We start from the raw sequence: 14003 nt of genomic DNA on the forward strand, positions 1-14003 counted from the left end.
GGAAGGTGGTCCTAAGAAGAGCCTGCTTTCAAGTTCTGGAAATCTCAGAAGCCTGCTCCAAAGTAACTGAGAGCAGGGCTTTTGTGCTTGTTTTCAACTCGCTTGTGGAGACTATCAGAGGTCGCAATGAAAGGAAAAATATACGATAACAACAAGAAGAGATGAGGAAAACAACAAAGAGAGGAGTGGACAGAATTGTGAACACGATTTGGACAGAACTGTAATATCAAGGCAGCAGCAAGAGATAAAGGGATCCCTTTCTGAGGGTACCCCCAATAAAAATTTAAAATTCGGTTTTGTAATTTGGAACTACAGTGGTGCCCCGCAAGACGAAAAACCCGCTAGACGAAAGGATTTTCCGTTTTTCAATGGGCTTCGCAGGACGAATTTCCCTGTGGGCTTGCTTCTCAAGACGAAAATGTCTTGCGAGTCTTGAGATTTTTTTTCGCTCCCCACCCCCCTTTTCTAAGCCGCTAAACCGCTAATAGCCTTTTAGCAGCTAATCCGCTAATCCCTTAAGCCTTTAATAGCTGCTAATAGCCACTATAGCGCTAATACACTAAGCCGCTAATAGGGTTGCTTCGCAAGACGAAAAAACCGCTAGACAAAGAGACTCGCGGAACGAATTAATTTTGTCTTGCGAGGCACCACTGTAATGTGATTTGATTGGTTTGTTAATAAAAATTATTTTAAAAAGAGAGAGAGAGAGAACAGGGCTTTTACTGTAGCTGCTCCTATTCTGTGGAACTGCATCTCTGTCTACACCAGGCATCCCCAAACTCAGCCCTCCAGATGTTTCGGGACTACAAGTCCCATCATCCCTAGCTAACAGGACCAGTGGTCAGGGATGATGTAGTCCCAAAACATCTGGAGGGCTGAGTTTGGGGATGCCTGGTCTACACACTCCAGAAACAATTGAAGGTGCTTTCGTTCAAATATCAGGATGTAAGATGAGCCTGCAGGATCAGGCCAATGGCCTAACTAGTTCAGCATCCTGTTCTCACAGTGGCCCCATTGGGGAGCACGCTGGCAGGTACCCAAGCGCTCTTTCCTGACCTGTGGCTCCCAGCATCATCTGAAAAACACCACAGTGGTACTATGTAAATTGATTCATTCGTTCGTTTTATTTGTATGCTGCCTTTCCACACACAAAAAAATCGTGCTCAAAGCAGCTTACAACAAAAAAAAAACAGGAATGCATTTCAAACAAACACTGTTTGACAGTGGAATTTGCTGCCAAGGAGTGTGGTGGAGTCTCCTTCTTTGGAGGTCTTTAAGCAGAGGCTTGACAACCATATGTCAGGAGTGCTCTGATGGTGTTTCCTGCTTGGCAGGGGGTTGGACTCGATGGCCCTTGTGGTCTCTTCCAACTCTAGGATTCTATGATTCAAACACTACGAAAACTTATTACAGGCAGCCACTTGTTTACGCACATTCAATATGATTGTGATTGTGTGTATTGTGCCAAACCCAGACGTGACCCGAAAACATCATAAAGATGTCGCTGAAAGGGAGGGTGCGGAACGGGGTGTTTGCAGGCTTTTTCAGTGGCTTTCAGTTATACACAATTTTACCGACGTGCTCGGTGCCTCGGAACATAACCCCTGCGTAAACAGGGGGCTGCCTGTATTATTATGGTTTTCTTTATTAAATTTGTATGCTACCCTTCTCAGGGCAGTTCACAACACAAAATTACAATAATAACCAAGTTTACACACAGCAAAACAAAAATATAATAACTTTAAAAAACCCCACATTTCAGTACAGTGGTACCTCTGGATATGCACACCTCCGGTTGCGTATCCTTCAGGATGTGAACATGGCTAACCCGGAAGTATTTTTCCGGGTTTCGCCACGTGCGCATGTGCAGAAGCGCTCTACCCCGCGCATGTGCAGAAGCAGTCCCTCCGGTTGCGGAAACCTCGGGATCTGGCCAGAGCTCCGGAACGGATCCCGTCCGCAACTGGAGGTACCACTGTACCTTAAATGTAATCGGAATGATTAAACAACGTGCAGAATTCAGTAGCAAAAAATAATAAGGGCGCTTCACAGTTTCTCCTTAGTCCTAGAGCAACTGTTGCTCAGTCTCCTTCTCCCGCAGCTCTCTTAGTCTTAATTCCCCTCGTTTACTGACGCACACCCACCAAACCCGAAAGTCAGTTGCCTTGTTGTTTTCTTTTCATTCAGCAGCCTAACAGCCCACAGATACAGTGGTACCCCGCAAGACGAATGCCTCGGAAGACGAAAAACTCGCTAGACGAAAGGGTTTTTCGTTTTTTGAGGTGATTCGCAAGACAGATTTTCCTAAGGGCTTGCTTCGCTAGACGAAACAGCCCTGCCTCTCCTGTCATGGCGACAGTCACTGCACGTACGCACGCTCGCTTCCCCGCTCCTCCGGCTCCCTCCCACCTTCCGGCTGACAACTCCTCCAGCTCCCTCCGACCTTCCGGCTGCCTCGCGCCGCTGCCCACCACCCTCGTGCGCTCCTCTGAGAGCTGCTGCCGCCAGCAGCCAGCGTTGCAGCCGGAGTCGCGCTCCTGAGCCCCGCCGCCCTCCAGCAGCCGCGTCGCGCGGTGGCCACAAGGCGCGGGTGAGTCCGAGCTACCAGCTGCGGCAGCTGCCCTGCTTCTCCCTGCCCCTCCCCGCCGTTCTTAGTGTTTAACTGCAGTGGTGCTTCGCAAGACGAAAAAACTCGCTCAACAAAAGAACTCGCGGAACAAATGAATTTCGTCTTGCGAGGCACCACTGTAGAAGCTGTTCTTTACCCTGTTGGTGCGACTAATCCTGCTTCTATATCTTCTGCCCGAGGGCAGGAGATAAAGAAAGCTAAAATCTGAATATAAAACCACAAAGTACACAATCAATTCATTTCTGGGAACTGATATATAGAAATGAAAAGGATGTTTAAAGTAACCTTTGTTAAAAAAACAACAACCAGAAGCTTTTCTTTTGGGAATTATAGGGACAGAACTACCTAAAATGTATAGAAATTTGCAGAAACTTATTCATGTATGCAACTACAGCAGCAAGACTGTTACTGGCCCCAAAATGGAAAGAAGCAGAAGTCCCCGTAAAGGAAGAATGGATACAATGGAAATATGCAGAAATAGAGAAAGTTACCGGAAAATCAAGATAACAATATTTTAATAAAATAATGGAAATGGTTTATTGAATATTTACAGATAAATTAGAAACAGATAAAAACATTGACAGGGTCATTGTAACAACCTGCAACTTTATAAGAGTATATATTTAAAGGAGATGAATCAATGAGTAAATTAAGTTAATTTGGATATGCAGAAGATAATAAAAACAAGTTTAAGGAACCGCAGAAAGGGGGGGATGGAAGTCAAGTTTTGAAATGTCAAAATTAGCGAAATGTATAAACTTGAAAAGTATGTATGTATGTATGTACAGTGGTACCTCGGGTTAAGTACTTAATTCGTTCCGGAGGTCCGTACCTAACCTGAAACTGTTCTTAACCTGAAGCACCACTTTAGGTAATGGGGCCTCCCACTGCTGCCGCACCGCCGGAGCACGATTTCTGTTCTCGTCCTGAAGCAAAGTTCTTAACCTGAAGCACTATTTCTGGGTTAGCAGAGTCTGTAACCTGAAGTGTATGTAACCTGAAGTGTATGTAACCCGAGGTACCACTGTATGTATGTATGCATAAATAAATAAATAAAATGGAACAAAGCACATAATCAAAATGAAAACAGCAATGACCCCCCCAACACATTTTAAGAGGGCATAGGATGTCAATACAGACGCGGGTGGCGCTGTGGGTAAAAGCCTCAGCGCCTAGGGCTTGCCGATCGAAAGGTCAGCGGCTCAAATCCCCGCGGCGGGGTCCGCTCCTGTTGTTCGGTCCCAGCGCCTGCCAACCTAGCAGTTCAAAAGCACCCCCGGGTGCAAGTAGATAAATAGGGACCGCTTACTAGCGGGAAGGTAAACGGCATTTCCGTGTGCGGCTCTGGCTTGCCAGAGCAGCGATGTCACGCTGGCCACGTGACCCGGAAGTGTCTTCGGACAGCGCTGGCCCCCGGCCGCTTGAGTGAGATGGGCGCACAACCCTAGAGTCTGTCAAGACTGGCCCGTACGGGCAGGGGTACCTTTACCTTTAGGATGTCAATCAAATCAGCCGAAATCAATCAATCATGCCCAGCAGCACCAGATATTCTCTTGACTTGCCTCTCTCTCTTACCCCACCAGCTGTCATCAGTCAGTGGCACCAAGAGCCCAAGGACAAAGTCGTCTCCCTGCTCCTCTCCCACCTGCCTCTCCTCCAGCCTGGCAACACGGACGCCAAGTCCGAGTACATGAAGCTCTTGCAGAAGGTGCTGGCCTACTCCATCGAGAGCAACCTCTTCATCGAGGAGAGCCGGCAGCTCCTCTCCTACGCCCTCATCCACCCGGCCACCACGCTGGACGACCGCAACTCCCTGGCCCTGTGGCTCAACCACCTGGAGGAGCGCCTCTCCAGCGGCTACTCCGGCCAGGGCAGGGGGCGGCCCGACACGGCCTACCACTCGCGCCAGGGCTCGGACGAGTGGCAGGGCCCCGTGGACACGGGCCTCGGAGACCTGGGGCACGGCTGGCAGGAGAAGCCGCCGCGGGAAAACGGGCACATGTCCTTCCATTCCTCTGGATCCGTGCCGTCGGCCATCAACAGTATCGGGAGCAACGCAAACACAGGTGCGGAAGGCAGGGCGGAGGGGTGAGGAGGGTCTGTGAAACAGGCGCCATCTTGCTTGGGAGGGTGGTGGTGGGGGTGTTTTCCTGCAAAAAAATTAAAATCTATGTCTTGGGACATAGAAGACCTTCCCAATTCACTAAGGTAGCTTTTTGCCCCACCGCAGCAGTTCCCTTAGGATCAGCCTTTCTGAATATCTCTGCTGCTCTAAAAGGAGTTAACCAATTCTGATTAGCTTGGAAATTAACCATAGTATTTCCCAGTTTTTGGTGAAACGGCTTGGAAATAAACTGAGCTATCTGTCTCGAGCCAGAGGGTGCTCTCTCATCTGTGCGAAACTTCTTTGGTTGGGTGATCTTTGAGGCCTAGTCAGCCAGTTGGGTTCTTCCAGTTCCTTGCCTGAATATTATTGTTGTTGTTGTTGTTGTTGTATGTATTATTTGCTTGTTTTGCCATGTCAACTCTAAGCAACTTACCAGAAAAGAAAATACAGTGGTGCCCCGCAAGATGAATGCCTCGCAAGACGGAAAACCCGAAAGACGAAAGGGTTTTCCGTTTGCAAAGGCGCTTCGCAAGACGAATTTCCCTATGGGCTTGCTTCGCAAGACGAAAATTGACGAAAATTTTTGAGGTTTTTTTCCGCTCCAAAACCCCTTTTTCTGAAGCGCTAAGCTGCTAAAAGCATTTTAGCAGCAAAACCGCTAATCCCTTAAGCCTTAAAAAGCCGTTTTTAGCCCTTAAACTGTCAATAGCGCTAATAGCGCTAATCCGCTAATGGGCTTGCTTCGCAAGACGAAGAAACCGCAAGACGAAAAGACTCGCGGAACGGATTCTTTTCGTCTTGCGAGGCACCACTGTACATGAAAACATTCCACCTACTCTAAAAGACCATAGACAGTTAAAAACCAAAGGCCTGGTTAAAAAGTAATGAATTTGCCTGGTGCCTCAATACATTATTATTATTATTATTATTATTATTATTATTATTATTATTATACCCCACCCATCTGGGTGGCTTGCAACAGATATGAAAACATAATAAAACATCAGACATTAAAAACTTCCCTATACAGGTCTGCCTTCAGATGTCTTCTGAAAGATGTATAGTTGTTTGTCTCTGACATCTGGCAGGAGGGCACCACTGCCGAGAAGGCCCTCTGTCTGGTTCCCCATAACCTCACCTCAGTGTCCATGCTGGATGATGGGGTGGAGACGCTCCTTCAGATATACAGGGCTGAAGCCGTTTACGGCTTTCAAGGTCAGCACCAACAATGTGCTTGACATACATTGATGGTGCCGGGTGAGCATCCCTGGGGAGAGCATTCCACAAATGGGGAGCCACCACTGAAAAGCTGCTGCCACCCTCCGAACCTCCCGTATAGGGCGCACACGAAGAAGGACCTCAGAAGACAAATTGGTGGTTCTCGGTGTATTCCTGCTAAAACTTCCTTCCGGTCAGGTTCTGGGTAGTACCTACGTTCTGGGTAGTACAGCCACTCGACAGGTTCGGCATCTGTAAACTTTCCTTCATCCTGAAATCTCTCCTAAGCTGCTGAAGCCTTCCTGGTGATTTTGCAGCCGAGTGTGGGGCCAGTGTCGACAGGTCCTAACCGTCTCTCCCTCCTTCCAGCTCTCCCCTGCCAAATCCACCCCAGCCCGCTGAAGCGCTCCATGTCCCTCATCCCCACCAGCCAGCAGGTCCCCAGCGAGTGGATGAGCGTGGACGAGATGGGCACCCGGCCAGCCTTCATCCCCGGCGGGGAGCACGCTCCCCTCTCGCCCCAGAGCAGCGTGGCCTCATCGGGCAGCGAGCAGACGGAGGAGCAGTCTGGCAGCCGAAACACCTTCCAGGAGGAGGGCAGCGGCATGAAAGGTACTTTGGGAGGGGGAGGGTGCGGCTGGACTCGACAGCCGCTTTGGTGGACTGCGGTTCTGTCCTCCTGGGTCAGAGACTGGTCTCAAAGATGAATGCCGGTCCCCAAACTGCAGGAAACCCAATTCTACCAAATCGGCTTGATTTGATTTAATACAGTGGTGCCTCGCAAGACGGAAAACCCGCTAGACGAAAGGGTTTTCCGTTTTTCGATGCGCTTCGCAGGACGAATTTCCCTATGGGCTTGCTTCGCAAGACGAAAATGTCTTGCGAGTCTTGAGATTTTTTTTCGCTCCCCAACCCCTTTTTCTAAGCCGCTAAACCGCTAATAGCCTTTTAGCAGCTAATCCCTTAAGCCTTTAATAGCCGCTAAACCGCTAATAGCGCTAATCCGCTAAGCCGCTAATAGGGTTGCTTCGCAAGACGCAAAAACCGCTAGACGAAGAGACTCGCGGAACGAATTAATTTCGTCTTGCGAAGCACCACTGTATTTGTATTCTGCTTTCCCAACAGCAAATGTTGAGCTCAAAGCGGCTCACAACAATCACCGTAGCATTAAAAACATTGCAGCCGCTGTAATATCAAACACAGGAACATAGAAATAGAGTCAAACCGGTAGAGCATGAGACACTCAGGCTCGTGGGTTTGAGCCCCGCGTTGGGCAAAGGACTTCTGCATTGCAGGGGGTTGGACTGAATGACCCTTGCAGTCCCTTCCAGCTCTACAATTCAACAATTCTCACGAAATCATCAAAACAATGCAGTTATAGTAATTCAGAATATCGGAGAGAGCTGCTGAGCACCAGCCCTGATAATGGGATTTGAGGATTCTGCAAAAGGAGTCCTCAGACATGTGTGTGTAGCTGCATCTTGGAGCAGTCCATTCCCTACCCCCCTCAAACTTTGTAAAATGGCACAAATGCCCATTCTCTTCAGTCCCTCTTGCCATGTTCTCATGCCCAGGAAGCTCTGGAGGAATCACTTGCCTGGCCTGTACGTTTGTGTGTGTGAGTTCAATACAGACACACCTCTTGCCTGTTCAGCCCCAGGTCGAGGCAGCTGAGTCTGCAGTAGTCAGAGACTTGATGGTCCCAATGGGAGTCACAAACATATGCTTAGCCTTGGCCCCTCCTGTAGACCCTGTTACCTGGGAAACGTCCTTTTGTTTAAAAGACACCGCTAATAGACATAGTCCTGACCAAGGGCGGTAAGAACACTCCCCATTCTGAGATGTCTCATTGCTGGGACAGTTCCCTGGCACTCAGTTTTTTACTACTCTTCGGCTGTGCTGGACAGCCTTCCCCAACTTGTTGCCCTTCAGGTGTCTCGTCATCCCTGACCATTGACCGTGCAGGATGAGGCCTGTGGGAGTTTATTCTACTCCTCCTCCCAAAAGGGAGACCAAGATGGCTTTCAGCACAAGAAAACACCCCCCAAAAGACCTTAAAATATTTTAAAAACATTTCCGTTTTCAATCAACATAAAACGGCATGGTCTATAAGTTTTATTAATACACATGGTTCAGGCAACTTCTCTTCTGTTGCGCCGCAAGGGCCTGACCAAATACAGTTTGCCTAGATTCCACACTCCGTGACATTGGCTCACTCACAAGGCTGTCCCCCAAAGGTGTCTTACCTCTCGACCGCTCTCCACAGATGTCCCCTCGTGGCTGAAGAGTCTTCGCCTCCACAAATATGCAGCCCTCTTCTCCCAGATGACCTACGAAGAGATGATGACCCTCACAGAGCAACATCTGGAGTCGCAGGTACTGCACAAGGTGCTTAAACCAGAGTCCTGGGGGCAGCTGGGGGCGACTGCTTTGCAAGCAGGGGAGACTGGGGAAAGAAAGTACAGTGGTGCCTCACAAGACGAAAAGAATCCGTTCCGCGAGTCTCTTCGTCTTGCCGTTCTTTTCGTCTTGCGAAGCAAGCCCATTAGCGGATTAGCGCTATTAGCGGCTATTAAGGGATTAGCGGCTATTAAGGGATTAGCGGATTAGCTGCTAAAAGGCTATTAGCGGCTTAGTGGATGAGCTGATAAGCGGCTTAGATCAGCTGTTAAGCGGCTTAGCGAACAGCTGTTAAGCGACTTAGGGGCTGGGGAAAGGGGGGGGGGGAACCCCGCAGAACTCGCAAGACATTTTCGTCTTGCAAAGCAAGCCCATAGCAAATTCGATTTGCGAAGCACCTCCAAAATGGAAAACCCTTTCGTCTAGCGGGTTTTCCGTCTTGCGAGGCATTCGTCTTGCGGGGCACCACTGTATGTCTAGAGTTGATCCTGTGCCACCAGGCTGTTGGAAGACCTCTTACTAGGGGCCCTTTGGGTTTCTGAGAAGCCATTATTATTATTATTATTACTATTATTTATTAAATTTGTATAACTTCCCATACCCACAGGTCTCAGGGCGGTTCAAAACACTATCCGCATGCCTTTAAGCCTTTCCTTGCAACTTTGAGGACTGCCACCCCCAAAGGAAAGCTTAGAGGCTTAGGAGTTTTTCATGCAACATGACATTGTTATGCTCACGCATGCTTAGAGCTTCTGTGGCTGTTTTGTAAAGGCGGATATCGCTTGAGACCATCCATTCTTGGGGGGCTGCTGCGCATTTTCAAACACGCTTCTTCCTCCGAGGGCTGGGCGGCAGCTGCCTCTGCTGGTGGGTATTTCAGCTGTCCCTCTTTTCCCTGACCAGAACGTCACCAAAGGAGCGAGGCACAAAATCGCCTTGAGCATCCAGAAGCTGCGGGAAAGGCAGAGCGTCCTGAAGTCTCTGGAGAAGGTAAGAGAGCCAGTTGAAGGTGGAGGCTTTGCTGCTGAGAGGCAGGGCTGGGCTTCCGAGGATCTCATAAGTTTAACGGTACCAGTAACTCACAGCCGATGCACATTTTAACCCGTGTGATTTCAACTTGATGTGGTTGAAATCACGCAGATTTAAATGCATAGAAGGCGGAGAACTGAAAAGCTCTTTTTGCACAGGGTTTTCCCCTAATAGCTCTCTGTCTTGCTTGTGGCTATGGGGTTCTTCCAAGGGGTGGTCCTGTGTGTATGTGCCATCCCCAGAACGTAACCCCCCTCATAGGATGCAAATTTCCTGTATTAAATGGAACAGAATTGTCATTTGAGTATCCTGAAGCTGTGGGCAAGACAGGGTGTCTAAAATAGGAGCTAAGTGTGTCCAAAATATGATTTAGAATAACAGTGTAACAAAATAATCATCGTCACCGTCATCAGTGATTTTTACGGGGTATACAGGGGTACACATACCCCTCAACATTTTGTGAATCTAAGTTTGGCCTCATTGAGGGGGCAGTATTTCAATATGAGCACTCCTAAACATTTGTTTCAGAAAAAAAGCACTAATAATAATTTGTATATACCGGTAGGTCTCAGGGTGGTTCACGACATAAAGTTACAATATATGAAGCACAAAATACATAATAAACATTATTCAAAGCACAAACTACATAATAAAAATAATGAAAACATATTAAAAACAATAAATAACAATACGAATGTATACACACTAATAAACAATATGCTTCCCAACAAAAGTCCCTAAGCAATACTCTAGTCCACAAGTACGAAAATTCAAATTAACTTCGACAAAAGCTCATTTCCCTTAATGCTTCCAGCCGCTCCTCCTCCATCTCCCCCGCCAAGTCTTGAGCTGCGGAAAAATTCCCCTCTTCAAGTTCTCCTTTTCCTCTCCTCCTCCTCCCTCTCTCACCCCCCCCAGGACATCTTGGAAGGTGGGAACTTGTGGAACGCCCTCCAGGAGCTGCAGCAGATCATCATCACCCCCATCAAGGCCTTCCACGCCCTGCAGGCCATGGCAGCCTCCAAGGAGAGCCAGCAGCAGCAGCAGCTGCCTGCGGAGCAGCGCGGAGCCACCAAGCTGTGTCTGGACAAGAGCGGCAACCCCTCCGAGGACAAGGACCCGGCCACCGACACCTTCCTGCCCCCGACAGGCTCCCCTTGCGACGGGGAGTCGGGGGCAGCACCCATCGCCGAGGGGGACATTGCAGGGCAGTTCACCCGGGTGATGGGCAAAGGTGAGGGCTCCAGGTTGCCGCCAGGTCTGAAGTGGTAGGATTTGCGCCGCCCAGTGAACCCTCTTACCACCTCACGGTCCCTCTTAGGTTTATGGCTAGGGTTGGTCTTTTGAAATGGCCGGGTCTCCGTGCTAACACTGCTTTAGTCCGTCGGCCTGCAGGGCCTCTTGCCCCAGGGCCCCTGAAGTTTAAATGGACATGCAGACCCCTCCGGTTTCCAAAGACCAAGGGGGCGGCCACCTGTGCGATGGGTGGGCGATCTGAAACTTAGCAGCAGGGCTCCTTACCTCTCTCGTCCTGACCTAGCCACTGTGATCCACGCAACAGTCACCTCCAGACTGGATTATTGTAACTCGCTCTACGTGGGGCTGCCCTTGAGACTGACCCAGAAACTTCAGCGGGTGCAGAATGCCGCAGCTAGACACCTTACGGGGTCCTTGCCACAGGATCACATTCACCTGGTGCTATACCAGCTGCACTGGCTCCCGGTGGAGTACAGGATCAGGTTTAAGGTGCAAACAAAACAAAAACAAAAACAGCGGAAAGATGTCAAATCCCGCAGGGCCCTAGTCTCTTGTGACAGAGTGTTCCACCAGATCGGGGCCACGGCCAAAAAAGCCCTGGCTCTGGTCGAGGCAGCCTAACATCCCTGTGGCCCGGGACCTAGAATCATAGAGTTGGAAGAGACCACAAGGGCCATCGAGTCCAACCCCCTGCCAAGCAGGAAACACCATCAGAGCACTCCTGACATATGGTTGTCAAGCCTCCAAGATGTTTTTATTTGATGACTGTAAGGTCCTCCATGGGACATACCAGGAGAGGCGGTCCTGTAGGTACGAGGGTCCTAGGCCGTATAGGGCTTTAAAGGTTAAAACCAGCCCCTTAAACCTGACCCTGTACTCCACGGGGAGCCAGTGCAGCTGGTAAAGCACTGGATGAATGTGATCCTGTGGCAAGGACCCCGTAAGTAGCCTTGCCGCGGCATTCTGCACCCGCTGGAGTTTCTGGGTCAGTCTCAAGGGCAGCCCCATGTGGAGTGAGTTACAGTAATCCAGTCTGGAGGTGACTGTCACATGGATCACTGAACCTTTTTCTGACTGCAGTATCCTTTTTGAGGCGAGGCGACCGCAGCCGCACACAGTTTTCCAGTTGTGGTTGCCCTGTAGATCTGTGTAAACGCCGTTACGGCGGCAGCGGTTTTGTTTTCACTTCCTTTCTTCCACTTTCCCCTGCAGTGTGTACGCAGTTGCTGGTCTCCCGACCGGACGAGGAGAACATCACCAGCTACCTTCAGCTGATAGAGAAATGCCTGATGCACGAGGTAGGCACTGGGCTTCCTGGAGAGGGTTCGGGCCCCATGTCCGCCCGCTTTGCCCATCCCAACTCATGCCTGCCCTCCTGTGCCCTCCCTCCAGGCTTTCACAGAGACGCAGAAGAAGAGGCTCCTGTCCTGGAAGCAGCAGGTGCTAAAGTTGCTCCGGACGTTCCCCAGGAAGGCCGTGCTGGACATGCAAGGCTACCGTCCGCAGAAAGGGTGAGTCTTGGCAGGAGCAAGGAGTTTGAGGGATAGGATTAGGCCAGGAGGGTCCTGGGTTAGGCAGGGCAGCCCCCTGCCACAAAGGGTTCTAAGACTGGAAGCTAGGGTTTTATGCGGCTGTTGTGATTATCTTGTTGTTGTTGTTTAGTCGTGTCCGAATCTTTGTGACCCTGTGGACCAGAGCACATAATAATAATAATAATAATAATAATAATAATAATAATTTATTTATTTCTACCCCGCCCTCCCCAGCCAAGACCGGGCTCAGGGCGGCTAACAACCAATAATGAAAACAACACTCCTGTCTTCCACTGCCTCCCGCAGTTCGGTCAAACTCATGCTCGTACCTTCGAGAACACTGTCCCACCATCTCGTCCTCTGTTGTCCCCTTCTCCTTGGGCCCTCCATCTTTCCCAACATCAGGGTCTTTTCCAGTGAGTCTTCTCTTCTCATGAGGTGACCAAAGTCTTGGAGCCTCAGCTTCAGGATCTGTCCTTCCCGTGAGCACTCAGGGCTGATTTCCTTCAGAATGGAGAGGTTTGATCTTCTTGCAGTCCATGGGACTCTCAAGAGTCTCCTCCAGCACCAGAATTCAAAAGCATCTTTATTATTAATTCAAATCACCATAATATCACCGTAATTCCAAAGCATCGTTATTATCTTACTATTTACTAAATTTATTGGTTGCTCTTTCTTGCCAAAGGCAACTCAAAGCAGCTTGCAAGCAAACGAAGAGAAACAAACATAGTTACATTTTTTAATTCAGGGCGGCTAACACCAGTAAAATTAAAGTACTGTAAAAACCCATTAAAATAATCTATTAAAAAAAAACACAAGAGGGAAAGAGGAAAGTTTTGCCCAGTGCCTAGACATGTACATATAACGATGGTGCCTGGGAAGGCTCCCTGGAGAGAGCCTTCAGCAAATAAGGAGCCACTACAGAAAAGGCCCCGTTCTCATGTTGCCACCTCCTGGACCTCGCACGAAGGAGGCACATGGAGAAGGACCTCAAATGAGAATCTCAGGGTTCAGGTAGGTTCATATGGAAAGAGGGGGTCCTTGAGGTATTGCGATCCCGAGCCATTTAAGGCGTTTTGGTCAAAACCAGGACTTTGAATTGGGCCCAGAAAAACCTAATGGGCAGCCTATGCAGTGGAGGCAGGCTTGATATTGCATGCTCAAACCTGGCCACTGAATTCTGACTACGTGGTGGATGTTCTTGACCTATATCAAGAAGCGTACTGGTGGCTGGCAGGTTCCCACCAAATTTGATTTTATCTGGTACTGTCTGCAGATTGACAAGTCACTTTTTCTTTGCCATCCTTGTTACAGTGGAATAATTTCATTTTCTTGATTTTTGTCTGGATCTAACCTGTCTCTGGACTCCCTTAGCTGTCTCTGCCTTCCAATACAATATGAAGCTATGCATTGTGGATTTTTACCAGCGAGTCGCCCAGTGTTTGGGTTGCTTCTTGAGGTTTTATTTACCAATTATTTTTTATTGATATTCCAAATTATTCCAAATCATTGCCGAATTAAGTCAGTTTAATACAGTTTTCCAAAACTGGCTTCCCACTCTTCTTACACGTCCAATATCGAACCCCTGTTGCTGCTTATATTCTCAATTAATCTCTAGTTACCACTCGGTTTTTGGTTTTGGCTCGATGTAAAACATTTTGATTGCCTAATGAAGCTTTTAAAATAATACTTTAAAAAAGGGGAAAAGCTGGGTCTGCAAGCGCTGGGTGGTGCCTGACTGTGACTATGAGAGCAGGTTTCTGGATTGAAGCAGCTGGCATGAAGGGGAGGGAGTCTGCCTGGGGGGTAGTGTGTGTGTGTGGCAGGCTCA

General features: G+C 49.0%; 1 protein-coding gene across 2 annotated transcripts in view; it reads left to right on the top strand.

Annotated features, from left to right (window-relative positions):
- Nucleotides 1-14003, top strand: part of SAMD4B (sterile alpha motif domain containing 4B) — a 35535-nt gene that overhangs the window by 12446 nt on the left and 9086 nt on the right. Inside the window, exons 3-9 of one of the 2 annotated variants that reach the window (XM_083455192.1) lie at nt 4213-4695; nt 6324-6566; nt 8221-8342; nt 9258-9344; nt 10302-10617; nt 11853-11938; nt 12033-12151. In XM_083455192.1, the coding sequence (XP_083311318.1) occupies nt 4213-4695; nt 6324-6566; nt 8221-8342; nt 9258-9344; nt 10302-10617; nt 11853-11938; nt 12033-12151 (1456 nt within the window). The remainder of the gene's footprint in view (nt 1-4212; nt 4696-6323; nt 6567-8220; nt 8343-9257; nt 9345-10301; nt 10618-11852; nt 11939-12032; nt 12152-14003) is intronic. The other variant, XM_083455193.1, reaches the window with a different exon arrangement.

This window comes from Podarcis tiliguerta (assembly GCF_965153285.1).
Source record: "Podarcis tiliguerta genome assembly, chromosome: 8".
In the NCBI taxonomy this organism is placed as follows: Eukaryota; Metazoa; Chordata; class Lepidosauria; order Squamata; family Lacertidae; genus Podarcis; species Podarcis tiliguerta.